The 23,954-nt window shown below is 48.8% G+C and overlaps 1 protein-coding gene across 1 annotated transcript in view; it reads left to right on the top strand.

Moving 5' to 3' along the window:
• The first annotated feature begins 328 nt into the window (after positions 1 to 328).
• LOC146808621 (NACHT, LRR and PYD domains-containing protein 3-like) overlaps positions 329 to 23,954 on the top strand; it is a 397,188-nt gene continuing 373,562 nt past the window's right edge. Inside the window, exon 1 of the mRNA XM_085624015.1 lies at positions 329 to 1,998. Coding sequence (XP_085480141.1) covers positions 329 to 1,998 — 1,670 coding nt within the window. The remainder of the gene's footprint in view (positions 1,999 to 23,954) is intronic.

Consider the following 23,954-nt stretch of genomic DNA (forward strand, 5'->3'; position numbering starts at 1 on the left):
TTCCTCCTCCCCTCATGATGCCCTTTCCTCAATCAGACCCACATTATCCAAAGTCTGTCATACTAGAACCACAACAATTGCCCGATGGTATCATGTCATGCTTTATTCTCTTTGGTATCAAATATCGTACAGGTGCCGACTGTAGTAGCAACTGTAAATAAATCACAATAAGTCTGAGCAGTACAATTAAACTGTAACACTGCAAACTCACTGTTTTATATAGTATATGTGCACTATTTTGTCAAGAAATGTTTTCATATGTTGTCTTTATTTATAAACAGATCAGAAGAGGAAGTACAAGAAATATATAAAAGATGAGTACAGAGAAATGAAAGATAATGACGGTAGAATAGGACAAACTGTGACTTTAGAAGAAAGGTATACAAAGCTCCTAATTTTGAAGCACTACCGTAAGAAGAAAGATAAGGAACATGAAATAATGTCATATGGAAAGAGACATCTACAGATTCTTGAAGAAAGAGCTGCAGATTCATACTCTAGCATCCAAGATTTATTTTCCCCTGAGAAGGATGGACACGTCCCCAGGACTGTGGTGCTCCTGGGAGCGGCTGGGATCGGAAAGACAATGACTGCCCGAAAGATCATGTTCGACTGGGCGTCGGGCAACCTCTTCCAGGACAGATTTGAGTATGTGTTTTACATCCACTGCAGAGAATATAACCAGCTGAGTGCACAGAGGCCGATCGCTGACCTCATCGTACCCCGCATTGAAGGGGGGCCGCTCCTGTCAATGAGTGAGATCGAAGCCGACCCCAAAAGGACGCTCTTCATCATCGACGGCTTCGATGAACTTAAAATCAATGAAGATTGGCTGTCCGATGATCCTGATAAAAAATCTCCAAAAGATAAAACAATCTTCAGTTTAATCAGGAAAAGGTATCTAAAGGATTCATATAAAATAGTCACCACCAAGCCAACTGCTTTGGACGCCCTTGAAAAGTGCGTGAAGGGCGAACGCCTCGCAGAGATACTTGGGTTTTCTGAAGCTGGCAGGAAAGAATATTTTACAAGGTTCTTTGGAGATGAAATACAAGCTGCAGACGCTATCGGAATAGTAAAAGAAAATGAAATCCTCTACACCATGTGTTTTGTGCCCATCGTGTGCTGGATTGTCTGCACTGTCATTAAGGGGCAGATGGAGGATGAGGAGGATTCTTTCTATGATTTGAGAACAATTACTTCCGTCTACTTGCTTTTTCTTTTCAATTTATTGAAGCAGCAGAGTAAAGACTTTGTGCAGCAAAACATTACCAGTAGCTTGTCGAGGCTGTGTGCCTTGGCTGAGGAAGGCGTCTATAAGCGGACAATCCTATTTGAAGAACATGACATCATTTATCATGGTGTAGACATACCGGCCCTACAATCCCTCTTCCTGAACATGAATATTTTTAAAGAATGTTCTGAAAAGCTCAGCCTCTACAGCTTCATCCACTTGAGCTTCCAGGAGTTTTTTGCTGCGCTCTTTTACATACTAGAAGGTAAGGATGCAGCCGCAAAGATTACAAAGTCTCAGCAGCGAGCCGTGACCCGCTTACTAAGGGATTACACAGAGTTGGGAAACAATCACTTGATGCTGACCGTGCGCTTTCTGTTCGGCCTTCTCAACACAGAGAGACTGGATAAGATAAGGAGTAAATTCCAGTGGAAGGTTTCACCAGAAATCAAACCTGTGCTACAGAAATGGATAACGGAAAAACTAAAACAAGGAGAGGAACTCAATAGTCACACCATGGACTTATTCCACTGTTTGTACGAGACCCAAGATGAAGAGTTTGTGAAAACAGAACCTGTATGTGTGAAACAAATACAGTTAACACACAGTGCGATGAGGTGTGATGTAAGTTCCATGGATTTCAGAGCCCTCGCATTCTCTTTAAAGTATTCAGGAGTCGAGAGCATTGAGCTGCAGGGCATAGCAGTGAGGCCCGAGGATGTCAGAACACTGAAGCCGCTTTTAATGACATGTTCCACAGTTAGGTAAGTCTCTCAATTTCATATATTTCACAACGTCTGTGTTTTAAAGTAAAAAAAAAATGGTAGATTGGGACACCCTGGTGGAGATCCACGCAGTAAATTATATTTTAAATTTGGTGGAGCATTGAATTGGTTGGGTGTGTTTGGCGCTCTTCTGAAGTCGAGAGCATTTATCTACAGTACTTTACAGTGAGTTCTGAGGATGTCAGAACTCTGAAGCCGCTTTTAATAAAATGTTCCAGACTTACGTAAGTCTCTCAGTTTCATATATATCGCAATGCCTGTGTCTCAGAGTAAAATAAACAAGCATTTGCAATGCAATAGGTCTCGCAATTGCGTGCTTTCGAGCTTTTGGCATTGTAAATGGCGAGGTGCAGCCTCTGGGCTGCTCCCTTTCTAATTGTTCCTAGTTTGTTCCTTCTGTTCCAGCTATTATTTCCTTATGCTTATTCCTTTTGTTTGTCGTTGATCTTGTATTTTCTCCAAGACTCCTAGCTTCTGTTCCTTGCTTATGTGCCATTTCTCTGTGCTTCTCTTACAATCTGTGTTGCCTTTTAGCTCCAGTCTCTTGTTTACTACAGTTCTTGGTATCCTTGTGCTTTTCCTGCCCCGTTTGTTCTCCAGTTTTTTCTTGTATGACCTGTTACTACTTGCTACTGCTTTTAAGTTGCGTTGTAGCACTTGCTCTGTGTACTTCTGTTGGGCTCTTATGGCTGGTAAGTGTGCTATTTTGTGGTCACCTGTGTAAATGTGAATTTTTTTGTACAGGGGTTGGCCCCTGGTAGCCAGGAGGCAACTGCTGCCCCATCCTTCATCTTGAGTTACATATAGTTTAAAGTGCATTAATTGTGACAATGTGCATTTTTATTTTCTAAGAAATTACCACTGTGTCTCATGCTGAACCCAATCCTAGTTTGTGCTGTACGGTCCAGGTACAGAATGACTCCTGCTGCCCTCTTTCTTTGGGATTTGTAGTGTAACTAGCTACACAGAGATGTTGACGTGTCCTATTGCTGTGGGAAGTTCTTACATGTGTACAACAGCCCTAGTGGTACCCTAGCGTGTTTGTCCATTATTGGTGTTGTTCCCGGTTTGTTCACATCAGGGTTGTTTTGCCTTCTCTATGCTGTTCGTGGTTTGTCTTGTTTGTGTCTGCCCCTTTCTGGTGTAGACCTTTGCCTGTTCCTCTGTATTGCTTCCGTAGGCAGATATTCCTTGAGTTTGAAAACCTCTCTTCCTGGAGTCCATAACACCTCTGCCAATCAATAATGGCCACGATAGGTACATCAGGAAAATGCTTAAACGTGCAAGTCCCAGAGTGCACTTGGGTGTCACTGGAAACCAAGGGGCAGATTTATGTTAACTGGCGCATCCCTGCATATCAGCAGGGATGCGCCAATTATTATGCGCCACAGCAGCGCCACCATGGATGCGCCACATTTATAATGCAGCGCACCATGGGGCAAAAATGGCACAGATGCGTGACGCATCTGTGCCGTAAAAGTGGCGCATTGCTGGAGTTGCGTCACAAGCGCGACGCAGCTCCAGCAATGTTCTGGGGGGCCCTATCTGTACAATGCTGCGTCAATCCTTACGCCTGCTTCAAGCAGGCGCAGGGTTTTGACGCAGCATGGGCCTAAAAGTGACTGAGTGAAATCTTGTAGATTTCACTCAGCCACTTTTAGGAGGCGTTCCTGCGCCGGAACGCCCCCACCTGCCCTGGAACGCCTACATGTGGCGCAGGGCTTTACAACGTGACGCATCTCCCAGATGCGTCACGTTGTAAATACCCCGCACCATGGCGCAGGATTTGCGCCGCTGCGGCGTCACAAAAGTGACGCAACGGCGGCGCAAAAGTGGCGCAAGTGCAACATAAATCTGCCCCCAAGAGCTGATTCATATAATCTAGTTTAAACTAAACAAAAGGCGGATTCAACCTGTTAAAAAAGTGTGCGCCCTCATCCCTTTTCAGAGTATTGCTACAGCCAGCTGGATTGATCAATACAAGGCCGCAGCATTTTGCTAATACTTACACAGTGTCTTTGATTTTACATGATGATTTTGGTGATGTGGAAAAGTAGTTCCTCGTTGCACAAACGTTTACTCAGAAGCTCATGGCCAGCCAGCCGAATTTTGGAATTGCTGAATACCAAGGCCGCATAGTCTTGATTCCGTATGCCTCCTTCACCCACCCCCACAAACTTACTGCTACTTTAGCTCACTCTTGTTGGCTCTTTTTCATCTCTGCCTCCCCCTTTTTGTCGCTCTTTTTACGTCATTCCCTTCCTCTTTCTTTACCCTTTTCTGACTTTTTCTCTCTTGCTCTGGGACAAGCTTTGAAGGTCTCGCTTTTGATTAAGCTAAAGCCATTTGCTTGCTAATGGTATTGTATAGCAAAGCAAATGGCTTTAACGTAATAAAAGGCGAGACCTATTGCATTTTCAATGCTTGTTTTTGTTGTATGTGCTTGCTGAGCCCGCTTTAGGGACACCACACTCAGTTTACATTTTATTTTTAAAAGTTTGAAGTTGAGCGCAGCTCCCGCTTCAGGAAAAGCACCCTCTGTTTATCTATTAATTTTTTTAACTTAAATTCGAAGCACAGTGCCCACTTCAGGGACACTACTCTCTGTTTGTTTGTTTTATTTTTTTACTTTAATTCGGAGTGCGGCAATTGCTTCAGGGACACCGCACTCTTTCTTTTTAAAACTTTTACAAATCCAGAGGTTAAAAACTCGAAATTGCCAGACCTATAGCATTGTAAATGCTTGTATTTACTAGTTTAAGTTTCCCATCTTGAAGTGCTGATGTGCATTGAAGTGCATGAAGGCTACGCCCTCAGTGAATACTAATAGACGTGGTTTCCGAGCACTCTTGGCATTCCGCTTCTAGTGCTGGTCGTGCGGCCTGTCGGTTGGCGCTCTTTTGGGGAGAGACTGCAGTGATTGTTACCCGGGGGAATGGCTGTCTCGGTGGCCGTCACTGGACAGGGAGCAGCAGCCTTCGCGGGATAGTTATGTTATTTTACTAAAATGACGTTTTCTTGACAGCTGTGTGACTGGCAATATGAATTAATTTGCTATGCTTCTTAGCGTGAGGCTTGATAATAGGAGAAATGTCGCTCAGCAATATTTCTCCCGTTATTCTGGGGAGGAACGCCCACTTTGCATCTCATTAGAGATGCAAAGATGGGCGTTAAGGGAAATGGCGATGAGGCAAGGTTTCACGCGACAGCGTGACTCTGCTGATAAGCCAATAAAATTATCGCCGCTTTTCGTCCAAAAACGGACTCAAAAGCGGCAATAAGTTTTTATCGCCTCCTTGCTGATATTCCCCCAAGTAATTTGCCCAGAATCACAGGATACTGAGCCGACACCCAAACCTGGGTTCCCAGCTCCTAAGTCGGCAGCTCTGGCAGTAAGGCCACATTCTCATCCCCTTCTTGCCATTCAATCCCTATCTCCTCCTGTTTATCTCGGTGTGCTTCAATGGTCATCCTTATCCACTCATCCCTTTCCATTAGCACGCTACATGCGATCCGTAACTGAATATCTTGCAGCACTTTTTGAAAATGAAAAACATCGCCCAAGTTGCTCCGTGCTCCCGAAGCGGCACTATGAGCTGCCAGAACAAGAGCCAGTCAGAACCGGCCTCCCCAATGTAAAGCCTGCTCGATCGTGCTGCGTCCAATGTAAGCAGAACTAATGTGGACCTGTCAGAGCCTGTCCTTGCCCGAGGGCGCAAGTGAAGGCAAAAACGGTAAAGTCCACCCAGCACAAGCACCGATGCATCCTGAGGCAGAGGCAAATTAAAGACTATTGCCTGACGATGGGCCGGTACATCTGACCAGAAGTTGCTACTGAGTTTTCCGGTGCCGGTTTGGTGGCGGTGCAGGCCAGTGCTGCAGGCATGGGACTCCTCAATATCCTGAAGAAGATGAAGCAGGAGCGAGAAGTCCGACTGCTCATGCTGTATCCACCCATCTTGTACAGACCCAGTGCATTTTCAGTATGAGGCTCCGAAACTATGGCCTTCAAAATTCTCTGTTGTCTAGCTAGGTAGAAGCCGTTAATGTTACCCATAAAACCAGCAACGAATGTGCTTAGCAATTCAGTGCTCTTCCCACTTATTCCTAACTTTTTTTTTAACCATCCCGGAGAAGTAATGCTCATTAATTGAACTGCTTCTTTATCATAGGCAACAACAGTTTTCCCTACATTTCACGTCATCGTCCCAATCATTACCGCACGTTAAAGGTGAATAGATACAGCGAACTCCAGTAAGCTTCATACGCGAAGAGGCAGCTTAGTTGCCATGACTATGGAAAGCTTGGCACAAGATGGCGTCGGACGGTCCACTGTCCGTACGTACGCACGCATGTTGTTAGGTTTGGATGAATGGCGAGAGCAGCCATCTTTGTCCATCCGTACGCATGCATGTAAAGCTTTCAAAGAATCGATCGCAAAAGGCACTCGCATGGCGAGTGCCGCGCATGCGCTGCTATCGTCAGACGAGACCTAAAAAAGTACGTTCCGGTCCCAAAAAAACACGGCCCGTGGCGACCACCTGCAACCACCGGCTCAAACTAAGCACTGAGAATCCTCCCATCGTACTATGGTTAGACTTAGAAGTATAATTTTAAAACTCAGCCTGAAAGCTTCCTTCACAGTGGCAAACAAATTACCTTTCTGAATGAAAACCCCTCCTAACACCCACACCAGTGCCACCGCACAGTGCAAAAGAAATGTCATTCCAGAAAAGAAGCATGTGACTAGGCCTGAGTGTAATTTTTATTCTACCGGCGCAATGTGCGTAATTTGGGGAAATTTGCATTGTACTTGTTATGTGAAAATCCCGAAATTAAACTAATATGTCACATTGTGTAATTACCCACAAATTGTGGTACAAATGTAAAACAAGTGTGCAATTCATGGTAAGATTTACTGAACAGAATGCGAGCAGCTGTAGTTCATGGTGCTTGTGTTTAAAAGAGTCCTTACGTCAAAAATTCAAGCAAGCCTGCATTTTGCAATAAAATATAGTCTGAATTGACGGACTTGCATTTCACATAATTATGCAGATTTTATCATTAATTACACAAAAGCAAATTACACTAATTTTCCTCACCTCTTAATTTCCCTCACTCCATGGTTGTTAAAAAAAACAAAATCTCATACATTTTAAGAATATCACTCATTCACTTCATATCATACCAAGGAGGCTATCGTCTTTAGCATCTAGGACTTGAACCACAGTTAATTTATACTAAAAAAGCCTTGTGATACGCTGTTTTTTGGTTTCGAGCTGCGTTGTGTCGTCGGCATGCAGAAGGGTGCCATCCTCACTGGGGGACATGGTGGGGAGTGATGACAGGGTGGGAGTGGCAACCTCATCGGGTGGGTCAGCGCTATTTCCCTTTTGCTCAAGGCACGGGCTGGCGCACGGCTCAGGGTGCATGAGCCCTGTGCTGTCCACGGTGCCGCTGCTGGCATGTGTGTAAGCAGCAGGCTCTGTGTCGGGGCTAGTGCTGTCCTTTTCGCTGAAGCTCTCCAGGGGTGAGGGCTCTGATCCCACTGGGTGACCCGGGACTCCACTGCCCCCTTCCCCAGTGCAGCTGAAAGCGGATAGCATGCTGGATGTCAGACAGCAGGTTTCTTGCTCGGCTGCTGCCGAGTGGAAGCTATAGATGTCGGTGTCCGAGCCCGAGCTGCCCCGCTCATCCTCCTGCCGCCACTGGGTGGCCGACTGGGCCACCTCTTCCTCCGGCGGTGCCTGGTGCCGTGCGCATGCAGAATATCCAGTCCGGGTGGGTGAGCTGGAAAGTAGCCAGGGAGGGGACCAAAAAGCTTCACTGCAAATCAAAGGCGCGCGTTTAACATAAAGTGTGACGCGCGCCAATGAAAAGCAGAGGCCGAGCTTCCACCCCACTTCCAAAAGAAAACGAACGACAATAGAGCTCGCAAGCGAGCTGCACATGCGCTGCAACGCTAGCGAGACTTAACAAGCATTTACAATGCAATGGTCTCGGCATTGGTAAAGTTAGAGCTATTGGCATTGCTCATGACATTATTTTTGTTTATGTTTTTGTTTTTAAAACATTTAACCCCTTCGGTGCTCATGACGGAATGGTTCCGTCATGACCCACGGTTGAGCTGTGCTCATGACGGAACCATTCCGTCATGACCACGCCCGCGCAAGATTCCGTCAGCACAGCGGCGGAATCTGCGCAGCATCGAAGGGGTTAAAGAAACGGCATTGTTATTTACAATGTCAATAGCTTAATCACTCTCAAATGGCGGGGTTTAGGTAGTAAGAGAGGAGATACTTTACTGAAACCCGAAAAGAGGAGACTATCACACTTGGGAACAAGAGCCCTGATGTAACATGACGTTTAGTGTTGCAGACGAGGAGATGCATACACACCTGCTTCCTTAAATCTCTTCTGCATCACTTACCAACGTGATAATGGCTCTAATGTTTCTATACATACGTCCTCTTAAAACACTTTCATTTCTGAATCGGGGGTCTGCACAATCGGGGGTCGGAACGTGGAGCACGTGAGACCTGGGGCTCCGACCGGAGGCGAGCTGCTACGCTATCGGCGGATGCCCACGCGCTTCACTGGGCCGATTCTCCCCAGTAGTGACAGGCAGTGGTGAAAATCCCTGGGCACTGCCCATGATCCAGGGAACCAAGGAACATTGTCGTGGACCCGGACATTGTTCGGAGTCGTCGGGCCAGAGAGCTGTGGCCCCCCTGGTGTGCAGAGTTGTGCGGTCGGCGTCACTCCTGTCGGTACTTATGCAGGTACTGAACGCCCCATCGCTGGATCAGATTCCAGTGTCACACTCTGTCAGGTATTGTGCCCCTCTAACCCTGGATTCGGATTCCTCACATTACCACTGCAGGCATTGTGCGCCCCATTGCTTGGTTCAGATTCCACGGTGTCATATACTGACAGGTACTGTGACCCTCTAACCCTGGATTTACATTCCTCACAGTCTATACAGTGTTTGTGCCAAGAAGGGAATTATGAGTCTGCCGCAAATTCCATTTGACAGGTAGGAGTGGTCACCGATCGCAGTTAATGCGCACTGGAATGGGGAATAACGTGCAGTCTGTTTTGAAGTCCACAACTCCGACCCGGGCGCAAACTGTGCTCTCTAATTAGCGAATCCCACGTCAGCTCTAATTAACAGACGCGCTCTTGCTCCCGCGTTCAGACACTCGCCTGAGGTCGGATTTCTGCCTCACATACCACTCCAGCTCAAGTGCTTAGACAAGAGAGGCCGGGTTTACTGACGCGATGTGAAGAATGCCGCGGAGAGCGCGGAGGTGAAAACACACGGCTCAAAAGTACGACCCACGCTGTCCTTGGCGAGGGAGCCTAGTTCGCAGGCCTCAGTCACCCGCGAACCCCGCAGGGTCCTGTCTGTCTTTCTGGCAAGGCCTCCCTTGTCTGAATTAATTTTGCGTGTAACTTATCTCGGGAACAATCGAGGTTCCGCGCGGCGGGACGGATCCTGAGGAGGTATTTCTTGTTTTGATTTTATGACCCGAATGAAAACGCGATCTGCGGTTTGGCTGCGGCTGGGTGTGCCAGCGGGGGCCTCAATGCGCCGTGGACCCGGAGGACGCCCGTGCTGCGCCCTGTGAAGAGCTCCGACGGCGGGATGGATCAGACACAAGTGCCCCCCCAGGAGGGAACATCCTCAGAGGTGCGGAGACACGGCCGCGATTCCCCGGGCCTCGTGGGGGTATCTCGTCCCCCGATGCCGTGCACTGGTGGTTGACATGAAGCGGGCTGACAGGTCTTACGGCTGCCAGAGGCGCGTCACGCGTCACTTTTTAAGCAGTTCTCCGGAAAGCTAACTAGGGAAGCTCTCTCAAACTTTGCCAAGCCTGGCTCCGAAATGTTTATGGGATGTTTTTAGAATAATAACGAAAAAAACAGTGGGACTGGTAATGAGAAAGGCAAAGTTCCGACATTGCGATCCAAGATTTTTTCTATGTTAAAGTTGATGGGAGGGCACAGCATTCCTAAACAGAAAACTGAAAGAGTGCAAGTACCAGAGCGCACTGTGACCTCAGTGGAACCAACATTTCACAGACAAGCACACCACTGCCTTTCTCCGAGGCAAAGCAGAAATGCCTCGGAGAAAGGCAGCGGCGCTTTCGGATTCGGGGGCGTGTTCTCCTCTTGCCATTGGCTGGAGGAGATAATTAGAAAAAGATAATTAGAAAAGTTGAAAAAAACACGCCCCCGAATCCGAAAAGGACGGGGCCTGTTCGGAGTGACGGACCTCTTCTCCAATGGCTGGCCAGCATTCAAGAGGCCAGCCAATGGAGAAGAGGGGAGAAGAGGGGCGGGTTCAAGCCCCTCTTCTCCAAGTCATTAAATCTCGCGAGCGAGACTGCGCAAGCGCAGCCTTCGCTAGCCGAGACCTAAAAATGCTAGCATGGGACATGATACTGTCAGGGATGTGCAGCATATAACACAGGAAATCACATTGTACCTTTGGTGGAGCATTGAGTTTGTGGGTAAGTTTGGCGTTATCTTGTATTGCACAGCGCTGCGCCACGCTCGGCACTTTGTTTCATGGCACTTCTGTGGCTGCAGTGACTGTGTCAGCCCCTGTGCTGCTGTGAGTAAGGCCATGGCTCACCTCCTGGGAGTGAGTTCATATTCCACAAACTGTTTTGTCGAGGCCACAGAGGCCCGATACAAGCATAAAGGAAGTTACTGCTAATGGGCGACATTTCCACACGGAATTGCTGCTATTATGAGTTAATCCCCATGGAATGGGGAATTACTGTGAGGCCCGGAATCGCACGGTATTCCTAGTTCAATGTAGACTAAAGCCCACATTTACTATTTGCTCCAGGCATGTGTTAAACGTGTGCCTTGGGGGGGCCTGAATTGCAGCAGGTGAAGGGAGGACAATCGAGTGGGTGAGGGGGGTAAACAACTCGAATTATGGTGGCTTCCTCCTTGACAGAGAAAAAAGACAACAGGAGCCCGGAAGGAGGCTTGGTTGCTCTTGGATCTAAAGTCTCATGACATTTCACCAGCCAGTTTTACACCTGGTAGAATCGGGTCCGTCTTCCACCACTGGCCAGACTGATGGACCCAAGTCGAATACAGTGCTTAATTTGTTAAGAGTAAGTGCCGGGCACAAAGGTCAGCTCAAAAGCCTGCATCCAATGAGCAAGTCATGTGTGGACTAAGGGTATACTGTGGTGTGGACCCCCTGCTGGAGAGTGACTTTAGAGGTAGTGACCAAGTGTTCACCAGAGCAGAGCACCTCTACCACAGCAAACCCAGGGGAGCCCCACCCAGTGCTTCCATGAAGTCCAAGGCGCAAGACCCTGTGAGTTTCCCACCACGACAGAGCCCCTAAATGCGTGTTGGCTAAATGTTTCTGCCTGAGAAGTTCTGCACAGCCAAAGGCAACTCGAACCATGTGTTTCTAACTAATGCCCAGCCTCATTCTTACCCTTTACTGAACTTTGCACTGGCCTCCTTACCTTGCTGTAAGACTCAATGCGCCTTCTTGTTTAACATAAATGTCACTGAAATGAAGCGCTTGTTGCTTTGCTTCTCCAAAGTTGAACATTGAGTAACGCTTCTTCACCAATATTTGCTTTGTTTTTTCAAAAGTTGTGTCTTGACTCATGCCTCCTGCACTGCTGATACTCAGGGGCTTATTTACAAGCCCCTATCACCACAGGAACGTCACTTTTACCGATGTTGTGGTGGCAATAGGGGTTTTGCCTTAATTACAAGGCAGCGTTAAGTCACTTGTCTTAGCGCTGCCTTGTAAATAAGGCCACCTTTCAGGCTATTCTTAACATGAAAGGTGTGGGCAATGTGTGTTGTGGTGGGCATTCCACCCCAACACCCATTCATTTTGACACTGCCCCACATTTACAAGGGTGGCGTAAATATGGGGCAGTGCCAAAATGGAGACCAGGGAAAACCTGGTCTTACCCTGGCGCAATGGGGAGAAATGTTTAATTTCTCCTCATTTTTGCTGTTTCCCTGTGTGCTGCGTTGTGCAGCACACACAGAAACAACAAAACGCCTTGATTGTTTATGTGCATGAAGGTGTCCCTTCTTGGACATAAAAATCATTAAAAAAAGCATTGGAAATGCAATAGGTCTCGCATTTGTTCGACTTAGAGCTATTGGTGTTGTTAATGAACATGTTCTTTACCCATGTGTAGGAGAGTAGGATCTGTTTCTTATAGTTACCCCCACTTTTTGCTGATGTTTCACTGTTTTTCAACTTTAGCCTGGCTGGGGCCCTGCTATCCAGGACCCCAGCCTAGCTGCTTCCTCTCTAAATTGATTCCATATACTTTAGGTACCCTTATAAGTCCCTAGTATATGGTACCATGTACCCAGGGCATAGGTACCCCAGAGGCCACCCAGGGGCTGCAGCATGTATTATGGGAGACCATTCAAACTGACACCACAGGTCTGCTACAGCAGCCTGTGTAAGGTGGTGCATGCACCCCTTACTTAGATAAAGGTTCACTATATCTATCCATATCACTGCACATATATACCTATCAGTCAGCCCTATGGCAGGCCTAATCAATCCTGAAGGCAGGGTGCTGGGTTTCATGTGAGAGGGTGTCCATGCATGAGCAGAGTCCCTCTGCAGCCTTCGGTACCTCTATTCCAGGGTTGTCTGTGATGCAGCCATACCATATACTCTTAAGTGCATTATAACCTTGCGGTAAATGCCAACTTTAAAACGGCGGCACAGAAACATGTTGTGTTTGGTGTCAAACACCTTGGAATCATACCTACCCACTAGTAACTGGCAGGGGAGGTATGATTCCACCCTACTAGAGGGAGAAACATGACTTCACCGGTACACCCAGTACCAGCTTAACAGAACCCTGGCATCACAAAATGGATGCTGCCAGCTACAGACACAAGTCTGCCCTCCCGCTGCTGGACAAAACTCCTGCAGGGGAGGTCTGGACAATAGGTTTCCTGTCACAGGGAGGTGTAACCACCTCCCAGACAGGCTTTAGTGTATTGGGGCTGGATGGGTGCACTCCAAGAGTGCTTTGATGTCTGCACTGGGGGCAAATTTGGTGTCTCTGTGCATAGTCCAGCTCAAACCGGTTGCAGGGGCACTCTGCCCCTGCTCTGGCGTGAGACTGGACAAAGGATATGGGTGTAGCCACCCCTCTATCCTGACCCTCTCATAGGTGGGTCCCCAGAGTTTGTCCCACCCCTTCCTTGGGTATAAAGTAGGAACCCCTGGCTACAGGACTTTAGATTACACTTGGACGAAACTCTGCAACAGAAACCAAGATCTTCGACGATCTGCACAACGCTAAATGACTGAAGAATCTCCCTTGGAGTAAAGGAGTTACTCTCCTGCAAGGCAGTCACCTAAGACGCATCTGACCGGTTTGCATCTACGAAGCTCCTGACGGGCTCTGAAGAATTTGCAACACAGGAGGTGGGTTCCCACGCTTCCCAGAGGCCGACCCGTGCTCTCAGCAACTCTGAGACCCATAGCCCTTGTGGGGACCGTGGAACCGGAATCCCTGGACACAGTGCACATTTGCTAGTGCATATGCTTTTTGGCAATCCCTGAGGCTATGCATTGGGCTACTTATAGTCCAGACCCCGAGCAGTGTCTCCACTGAAGATTACCGGCCTACACTCCACGAGTGTCCCGTGGGCTGGTATTGTGTGATTCCTCTGGAGGTCCCTTCGCGATCCCTGGTCCGTCGACCTGTGGGTCCCTGTGAAGGCAACTCTAACTTTGATTGGGCTTACCTCGTTGCTCCAAATGTTCCCTGACTCTCAATTGCTTGGGGAGTCCCCTTGACATTGCTGGTCCCCACCGAAGCATCTTTTCACTGACCGCGTGGGTTGCAGTTGCCAAGGCCTGGTAGTGCTCAATCCAGACACTAACCCCTCAGCACTCAACATCCTTTGTGCGACAGCTCACCCCCAGACTTTGGTTGTCCTCGACATCTCCTGGTCCCCGTGGCTGCAGAGTCAAACTTCACCTCTTCGCACCTGAAAAACCCGACATCTGTGGGCATTGGTCTATCATGCCCCTGGTCACTGGCAAGTGACCCAGACTCTGTCCCCTCTGTTTTCAGGTTCTTCACATCTTCGATCTAGGCTTGGATCACACCGGACACTTTTCTTCTTCCCAGCAGCAGCACTTTGCAGCTCATCGCCATTGAAACCAACAACGATTCCCGACACCATTTGACACCTATGCACCTGGCTTCCCTGGGTGAGGTAACTCAAGTACTCTGGTGCTCACGTGGGTGCTGGCCTTAGAACCATCTAAGTCTAAAAGGGTTTGCTCAAAATCCTCTCCTAAGTGTCCTTAAAATTTAAAATTCCAACCGCGACTTTCCTCATAGAGGCTAACTGTGTTCTCACACTGCACCCGTCCCCCGTGGGTCCCCTGTGTCCCTACCTTGGGTGGTTCCTAGGGGTCCCAGCGATTCTACAGGCTCTAGGCCTTGTGTCTAGTCAAGTTGTGGTTCTTATACCACTTTCTTAATATATGGTTTGGTCTCCCCCTGGGGCCCATTGTATATTGTGCTATCTACTGTCGTTTTAGAACTGTATTATTGTGTATCTTCTTCTCTAATCTCATAAAGAGGTTAGCAGTGAGTGTTTAGTAATAAATACATATATTTTATATATACCTTGTGTGGTTCTCCTTTCATTTGGTCATTCAGGAGGATATAATCTGGTTAACCAAGCGGCTTTACACTCCTTCAAGACTTAGCCTGAAGGCTGCTCTCCATAGCTACCACTAGGATAGCTTTCAATGAAGGTTGTCTTTAACCTACGATCAATGAGGGGTTGTTTGGACCGGTGCAAGGTGTCCACTATAACTAGTGGACAGCACATACCAGGCCAACTTCTCAAACCATGTATTTTGGTTTGAAGTAGAGTGAATGTATATGGTGTGTAGTGAAATTATGTGGATTGGATTGGAAATGTTAGTTGTAGAATTCTGTGACTTGGAATTGTGTGGTGTGGGTTGGATTGCTGTAGTGGAATTATGTGGCAAGGTGTTCAGTGAAATGATGTGGATCATAATTATGTGGTATTGAGAGTACTGGCATTATGTGGAGTGGTATTGTGTATTAAGGAGTGTAATTATGTGGAATGGTATTTTGTTTTGTGGAGTGGTATGTAGTGGAGTTTATTTATGTGGTGTGCTGTTGAACTTTGTGGCATGATGTGCAATTCTGTGGTGTGGATTAGATATATGTGTTGTGTAATTGTGTTGAGTTGAATTATGTGGTTGGGTGTCAAATGATGTGGTGTGGATTAGAAATGTGTGTACTTGAATTGTGTGGCGTGGAACAGTATGGCCAGCTTTGCCTTTTTGGTGATGAAAATAAACAAATAGATAGGAGATGTGGGTAATTGTGTGTAAATGTGCATGATGGGGTATCATTTTGCTGTCAATTTACATAATTATGTAAAATCAAATTTCACATCTCCCTAGAATCCATGTTTTGTGAGTTATCGTAGCTGGCGGTGTCGTAATCTAAGTACGTCTTGAGGCTCTCCAGAATGCACAGACTGTGCATGTTGGGTCTATGGCAAGGCCACTGGAATTATGAGGCACAAAAGTGCCAAATTATGCAGCAGGGTTAACTAAAATATGCTGCATGTAAAGGCAAATTATGCGGCATGATGCGCCACATTTTCTGACAATCTCACTTCAATATTATGTCATTTTTGCACTCGTTAACACTGTCTGGACACATGTTGCACATCATTAGTTCCAGTTTAACATCGGAACATAGAAATATGCAACAGAAAGGTGACCACTTGTTAGAATTGGGGATCTCTGGTTGGCACAGGTAGGTACTTGTGACAAGCAGGGACCCTCTCCTCTAGCCAGGGTAACGGGTTACACTCCTAACACAACCCCTGCTCACCCTCTAGGTAGCTTGGAGCAAGCAGACAAGGCTTGTCTCAGGGCGTTACAGGTTAAGCATTTGTGACCACATACAGTACTCAGTGACAACCCCACAAATGGACTCCACACTGGGATTATCAAAAAATAAGTATTTTCTATATAGACAGACTTAGCACAAGACCAAATAACGATAAAAAGGCCCACAATACTATTGGCAATAAGCAGTTCTTGATTTAAGCGTGATTTCAAAGTTCTGTGCGGTTCGTTCTTTTTCGTACAGTTCGTACGCGGATAAGGGATGCTTAAGAACGGGTCTCACAATGCTGCAGACGCTCCGGTGCAAAGCGTACACCCTGCGGCGCTTAGAACGGGTCTCACAACGCTGCAGACACTCCGGTGCGAAGCGTACACCCTGCGGTGCTTAAGAACAGGTCTTACAACGCTGCAGATGCTCCGGTGCGAAGCGTACACCCTGCGGTGCTTGGAACGTACACAGTACCTTGTCTTGGGGAGTTCGTCACGGACGATGCGGTGAAACCAAGCGCATTGTACGTTGCGATGTCCTCCTGTTACGGTGCAAGCTACGGCTCGTTGGGGGCTTCAGTCGCGTTGTTCAAGGGGACGGTGCGTAGGTACGGTGCTCTTGATGTTCGTTGCGGGGTACGAGCCGTACATTGAGAGCGGCGCTTTTTCCTTAAGCGCGGTGCGAAGCAGGCAGTACGCACCGATTGTGAGCGACGTACCCAGCTACTCTACGCGCCGCAGCCTACCCACAACAGGGGTAGGGGGCACGCTTGAGCAGTACGATGCGAAGAGGGGAAATCAAAGTGCGGCACAAAGTCCTTCCTTCATGGTGCGAGCTACGGCTCGTAGGGGGGCCTTAGTCGCGTTGTTTGACCTGGACAGCTTGGCACAGGCTTTCCAGTGTGCGTGCCGATTTACGAGACACACACTTCTCTTGGCTTCGGCGCTACGGGGTGAACGGTGGTTCTCAGCAGTGTTTCTGAAGGCGGTGAAGTCCACTGGTCCTGGGACTTCGTTCAGGGGGCAAGCTCAGTCACAAGCCCTTGGAGATCTTAAAAGCACAAGTTGAAATAAAGTTTCTTAGCAATCTTTCTCCTCTCCTTCAGCAGCAAGGCAACCACTGCAGGCCAATCCCCCAGGTCAGGGACAGTACTCCTCCTACAGCTTTCCCGGTTCCTTCTCCTCAGGCAGAGGTACGTCTTGTCAGCAGGATCTGATTTCTTGGGAGCAGGGTCCCAATACTTATAGTGCAATTCTTTTGTTCTTGCAGGCCAGGGCGCCTTTGCCTAGTTCGGTCCGGTTTCTGACCACTTTGTTGACATGATGCAGGCTTCTGCTTTCAGTGTGCAGGGCAGAGACATCAGACTCTCCACAGGAGGTGGAGCCAGCATTGCGGTGGCAGAGCACAGCCCTATTCAGAGTCCAGGTGCAATCCTCCCACCCATCCTGGTGTAATCTTCCTATTCACTACCTGGCTGCCCAGACTGTCTCTTGGAATTCCCCAGCCCTGCCACTCACACAAACCAGACAGCAGATACACACCATAGCAGAGGCGGGCTGAAATGGTTAGGCAAGCAAATACCAGCTTTCTAAAAGTGGCATTTGCAAACAGAACATTAAAATAAACTTTGCTAAAAGATGTATTTTATTATTCTGAATTCAGGCATACTAAACTCGATTTTCTACCATGTTCCCTGGGTCTGGTAGGATCATAGAATGTAACAATTCTAACAGCCCATTCTGGCAATGGAGAACAGGTAGCCTTACAATAGTGAATGACGAAAATGGCTGTAATTCACTATTAGGACATGCCACACACATCAGGGCTTGTCCTACCTCGGGCCTACCATAGGGGTGACTCACATGAAGTAAAGGGAAGGTTTAGGGACTGGCAAGTGGGTGCACTTGTCCAGTCAGCATGACAGTACCAGACTGCACGCAGGTTCTGCAATGGCAGACCTAGACACATTTTACCAGGCCGCTTCTGTGGGTGGCACAACCAGTGCTTCAAGCCCACCAGCAGCATTTGTATTTACAAGCCCTGGGCACTCCTGGTGCACTTTACTGGGGTCTGAGAGTAAACCAAATAAGCCAATCATGGAATCCAACCAACATATGCATTTTACATAGGGAGCACTTGCACTGTGGCACTGGTTGGCAGTGGCACAGTGCTCTGAGCAGCCAACAACAGCAAAACACATGAGGCACAGCGATAAAAAGTGGAAGGGAGACTCACGCCAAGGTGCCAGGTCTAACACGTGTCCCCTCCAGCTGAAATGTGGTGAACAACCTTTACAACGCAACTTTTACACCGCACTACCATTACTACGAAACTATTACAACGCGAAATCTGTTACAACGCATGCCATTACAACGCATGCCATTACAACGAAATGCACTAGATGGCGTGCTAACATTAGAAATAGTGTAGTTTTACTGGACTGGAGTTAGAATAGTAAATTATACATTTCTAATGTCAGCACTCCATCTAGTGTACGTCGTTGTAAAAGCATGCGTTGTATAGGCTGGCGTTGTAACAGATCTTGCGGTGTAAAAAATGCGTTGTAACGGCATGCGGTGTAAAAGCATGCGTTGTAACGTCATACATCCCTGAAATGTGGGTAGAACTACCCTACCCCAGGGAGTTCCTCATCACTAAGGTGGAAAAATCTGGACAGACCGTCAACATTGGTGTGATCTGTACCGGGGCGATGGTCCACCGTGAAATTAATACCCTGAAGGGAAATGGACCACCTCAACGGCTTAGGATTCTCACCCCTCATATGCATCAACCATCTGAGGGGCCTGTGGTCCGTCTGAACCCGGAAGTGAGACCCAAACAAGTAGGGTCTTAGCTTCTTCAGCACCCAGACCACAGCAAATGCCTCACGCTCAATAGCACTCCATCTCTGTTCCCGTGGAAGTAACCTCCTGCTAAGGAAGGCTACAGGTTGATCTAGGCCCTCTTCATTAATCTGTGAAAGAACAGCCCCCACACCATGCTCTGAAGCGTCTGTCTGAACGATCAACTCTTTGGAGAAGTTGGGAGCCAAGAGCACGGGCGCCGTGCACATAGCAGCTTTCAGGGCCTCAAAAGCTTTCTGACAGGTGTCACTCCAAATCATTATCCTGGGCTGCTTCTTCGAAGTCAGCGCTGTCAAGGGGGCAACAATGTTGCCATACCCCTTGACAAACCTCCTGTAGTACCCGGTGAGACATTGGAAGGCTCTCACCTCTGTCTGGGTTTTGGGCGACTCCCAATTCAGGATGGTTTCTATCTTGGGTTGAAGGGGCGCCACCTGGCCGCTCCCAACTTGGTGCCCCAAGTACACCACGGAACCCTGCCCGATCTGGCACTTACTCGCCTTGATCGTGAGGCCTGCCCTCCGCAGCGCCATCAACACTTCCCAGAGGTGGCACAAGTGTTCTTCCCAAGTGGAGCTGAACACTGCGATGTCATCCAGGTAGGCAGCACTGAACGAATCCAGTCTCGCCAACACCTGGTTGACCAACCTCTGGAAGGTGGCAGGGGCATTCTTCATCCCAAAGGGCATAACCCGGAACTGATAGTGCCCATCTGGGGTGGAAAATGCGAACCTCTCTATGGCCCCACCGGTCAAGGCGATCTGCCAGTACCCAGACGTTAAATCAAACGTGCTGAAGTACTTGGCAGCTCCTAGCCGATCTATGAGCTCATCAGCTCTGGGGATGGGGTTTGCGTCAGTCCTGGTGACTGAATTGAGTCCTCTGTAGTCCACACAGAACCGGAGTTCTGGTGTGGCTCCCGGCGCTGCAGCCTTTGGGACCAAGACCACTGGGCTGGCCCAAGGACTGCTGGAGGACTCAATTACCCCGAGTGCAAACATCTTGGAGACCTCCTCCTTGATGCACGCTCTCACCCTGTCAGTCTCCCTGTAGGCCTTGTGCCTCACAGGTGTACTATCCCCAGTGTCCACATCATGGATGCACCAATCAGTGACACCGGGAACCAGGGAAAACAGATCAGAAAATTGTCCCGGCAGCTGGCGACAATCATTCTGTTGCTCAGGGGTCAGGGTGGAAGAGAGGATGACACCATCCACTGACCCATCTTGCTCCTGGGCTGACAGGAGGTCAGGAAGAGGCTCGGTCTCCTTTTCCATCCCAGCATCAGTTGCCAAGAGCATGCCCACTTGGGACCTCTCCAAGTGGGGCTTCAGGCGGTTGACATGTAGGACCCTCAAGGGGTTCCTAGGAGACTGCAAGTCCACCACATAGGTAACAGGACTCTTGCGCTCCACAACCTCAAAGGGACCGGTCCACTTATCCTGGAGCACACAAGGCTCCACGGGGGCCAAGACCCACACCTTCTGTCCAGGCTGAAGCTCTACCAGAGTGGCATTCTGGTTGTACCACCGCTTCATCTCCTCCAGTCTGGCTTCCAGATTTGCCTCAGCAAGTTGCCTGAAACGCCTAGTCTGATTCCTGAAGGCCAGCATGTAACTATATACATTCTGGGGAGGTTTCCTGGGAGATTGTTCCCAGCCTTCCTTGACCAGACTTAGAGGTCCTCTCACTGGGTGGCCATACAGGAGCTCAAAGGGGCTGAACCCTAGAGACTTCTGTGGCACCTCACGGTATGCTAAGAGAAGGCATGGTAAGAGGACGTCCCACTTATGCCTCATGGGTTCTTCCAGACCCATTATCATGCCTTTGAGGGTACGGTTGAATCTCTCAACCAACCCATTTCCTTGGGGGTGGTAAGGTGTGGTGAACTTGTAGGTTACACCACACTCTTGCCAAAGCGATTTCATATACTTGGATATGAAATTGGTACCCCGGTCAGACACCACCTCAAGAGGGAATCCCACTCTGGAGAAAATTCCCATCAGTGCACGTCCCACCACGGGGGCCGTCACTGTTCTCAGAGGGATGACTTGCGGGTACCGGGTGGCATGGTCCACCAGGACCAGGATAAACCTGTTGCCCATGGCTGTCCTGGGGTCCAGTGGCCCCACAATGTCAATCTCCACTCGCTGGAATGGGGTACTGACCACGGGGAATGGCTGGAGAGGAGCCTTCTGCTTCCTCCCACTCTTTCCACTTGCCTGGCAAGTCTGATAGGTCCTGAAGCGAGTGTCTGAACTCCTGCGCATTTGAGGCCAATAAAAGTGGTGACAAGCCTTTCAAAGGTCTTGTCCTGCCCCAAATGTCCTGCCAATGGCACGTCGTGAGCCAGCCCCAGTAGGAAGGCTCTGAAGATCTGGGGTACCACCAGCACACGGGCTGACCCAGGCTCAGCAACCTTAGGCTCTGTATACAGGAGGTCGTTCTCCCAGTAAATGAAATGTGACCCAGACTGATCACCTGCGGCCTGGGCTGCAGCCTGCTGCTGCATACCCACGAGAGAAGGGCATTCTTTCTGCGCCTTACAAAAGTCCTCCCTGGAGGGCCCTCCTTCTTGCTGCCAATGGGTCAGCTCAGGCAGGTCCCCCAGTTCAGCTATCTGCTCCCCTGTAGGCTCCAGGGCATCCCCCTCAAGGTCTGCTTCCTCCTGGACCGTGGGAACTTCAGGGGCCGGTTCCCTGCGCCCCCTTCCTCTTCTCTCTAAGGCCGGTCCCTGGGCCTCCCTCTCAGGCTCCAGGACCTCTTGAGCACCTCTACTCGCTGCCATGGACCATGTTGTGACACACGCCCAATCCGGCATACCCAACATCTCCAGGTGAGCACTCCGCTCCACCTTAGCCCAAGGTGAGCTCTCCAAATCGTTCCCTAACAGACAGTCTACAGGCATGGCGGGCCCCACAGCTACCTGAAGAGTACCAGAGACCCCCCACTCAAAGGGAACCTGAGCCACTTGCAGTGACTCTCTGTGTTGTCAGCGGCAACAACCGGATAGAATGCTCCTGGGACCACCTGCTCTTGAGACACCAGGTGACACTTGACAGCTGTCACACTGGCCCCTGTATCTCTCAGAGCTTCAACCCTACGGCCATTGATGGCCACCCACTGCCTGTATTTCTTAGTGTTATCAGACAGCTGGGTTTGGGGGACCATCTCACAGTCTCCTAATGAGACAAGGGACATCTCTGTGGGACCCCACCCACCTTGGACTGCCCTCTCCTCCCCCAAGGCTACACTAGCCATCTGCCGGGGTAGAGCACGTTAAATCAGAGGCAAAATGACCCACGTTATCACACTTGTAACATTTTATGGGCCCCTTTTGAACGGGTGGAGCTGTCGGGGCCCCGGTCGGTTTCTGGGGTGGGGGAGGCTGAGAACCTTTCCCTTGGTTCCCTTGGGGATTACTTTGGGGCCTTCTTTGGAACTCCCTCTGGTTACCCCTGTCCCCCCCACTCTTCTGCTGGGGACCCTGCCCACCTTTGGCGGAGTCTCCCATTGGACCCTTGTGGACCCTGGTACTGACCCAGCGGTCCGCCTCCTCAGCAAGCTTTCTAGGGTTAGTCAGCCTACTATCAATCAGGTGCTGGCGTAGCTCAGGAAAACAATTACTGGACAAGTGCTCCCATGCCATTAAATCAAGAAGCCCTTGAAAATCATCAACCTTGCTACCCTTCACCCAACCATCCAGTGCTCTGCAAAAAAAAGTTACATACTCAACATACGTACTGTTTGAAATCTTTGTGCTACCGCTGAACCTTTGCCTATACAACTCAGGGGTTAACCCATACCTAGTCATCAAAGCTGCCTTCATACGGGGATAAGAATTATAATCATCTGAAGGCAAGTCTAGCAGTGTGTCCCGCCCCTCACTAAGGAACCGTCCCCACAACCCCGCTCCCCAATCCTTCTCAGGGACCCGGTGGGAAGACATGGCTACCTCATAGGCTTTGAACCACTGCCCTATGTCATCATTCTTAAAAAATTATTTCACTACATCTTTTGGTATGTACACCCTTAATTCTACCTGCACTGACGGTGTGCTGCCACCAGAGGGAGTAGACTCTAAACGTTTAGCTTTTAGATCCAATTCCCTCAACTTCATATCATGCTCCATTTGGATTCTTCTTTCTTCCAGAGCCAGCTTTTTGCTTTCCAGCTCCAGTTACCCATTCAATTTGAGCTTTGCCATCTCCATCTCATGCATCCTGGTTTCTTTCCTGTCTGCCAACTCCTCTGGCGACAGGCCTCTGCCAAAGCTATGGACGCTTTCTACTTGTTCAACTACTACCACATCTCCAGGTGACCTTGACTCAATCCAGGCCCTCAGCGCCTTGAGTAGGTCTGCTTTGACCTTAAATCCAACAAGAGGAACTTTGAATTTTTTGCAGAAGCCCTTCAGCTGGGCCTTGGTGTAGCTCTCTAGTCTCTCCTCTTCCCATTCTACTTCTTCGCTTTCAGAGACTACAGATGGAGCTTTCTCAACAATGACTGAACCAGGCATGATTCTTCAAAAATGGAGATTTCTTGGCAAACTTAAAAAAAGGATGTGGCTACGTTATGGTCTGAACTCACTAAGTGGCGTTCACCAATCACTGTACATGAATCACAAATGCAAATTCAGAATCCTCACCGCTGACCACCAATGTTAGAATTGGGGATCTCTGGTTGGCACAGGTAGGTACTTGTGACAAGCAGGGACCCTCTCCTCTAGTCAGGGTAAGGGGTTACACTCCTAACACAACCCCTGCTCACCCTCTAGGTAGCTTGGCGCGAGCAGACAAGGCTCGTCTCAGGGTGTTACAGGTTAAGCATTTGTGACCACATACAGTACTCAGTGACAACCCCACAAATGGACTCCACACTGGGATTATCAAAAAATAAGTATTTTCTATATAGACAGACTTAGCACAAGACCAAATAAGGATAAAAAGGCCCACAAAACTATTGGCAATACGCAGTTCTTGATTTAAGCGTGATTTCAAAGTTCTGTGCAGTTCGTTCTACTTTGTACGGTTCGTACGGGGATAAGGGATGCTTAAGAACGGGTCTCACAACGCTGCAGGCGCTCCGGTGCGAAGCGTACACCCTGCGGTGCTTAGAACGGGTCTCACAA

This window comes from Triturus cristatus, chromosome 8 (genome assembly GCF_964204655.1).
Source record: "Triturus cristatus chromosome 8, aTriCri1.1, whole genome shotgun sequence".
Classification (NCBI taxonomy): domain Eukaryota; kingdom Metazoa; phylum Chordata; class Amphibia; order Caudata; family Salamandridae; genus Triturus; species Triturus cristatus.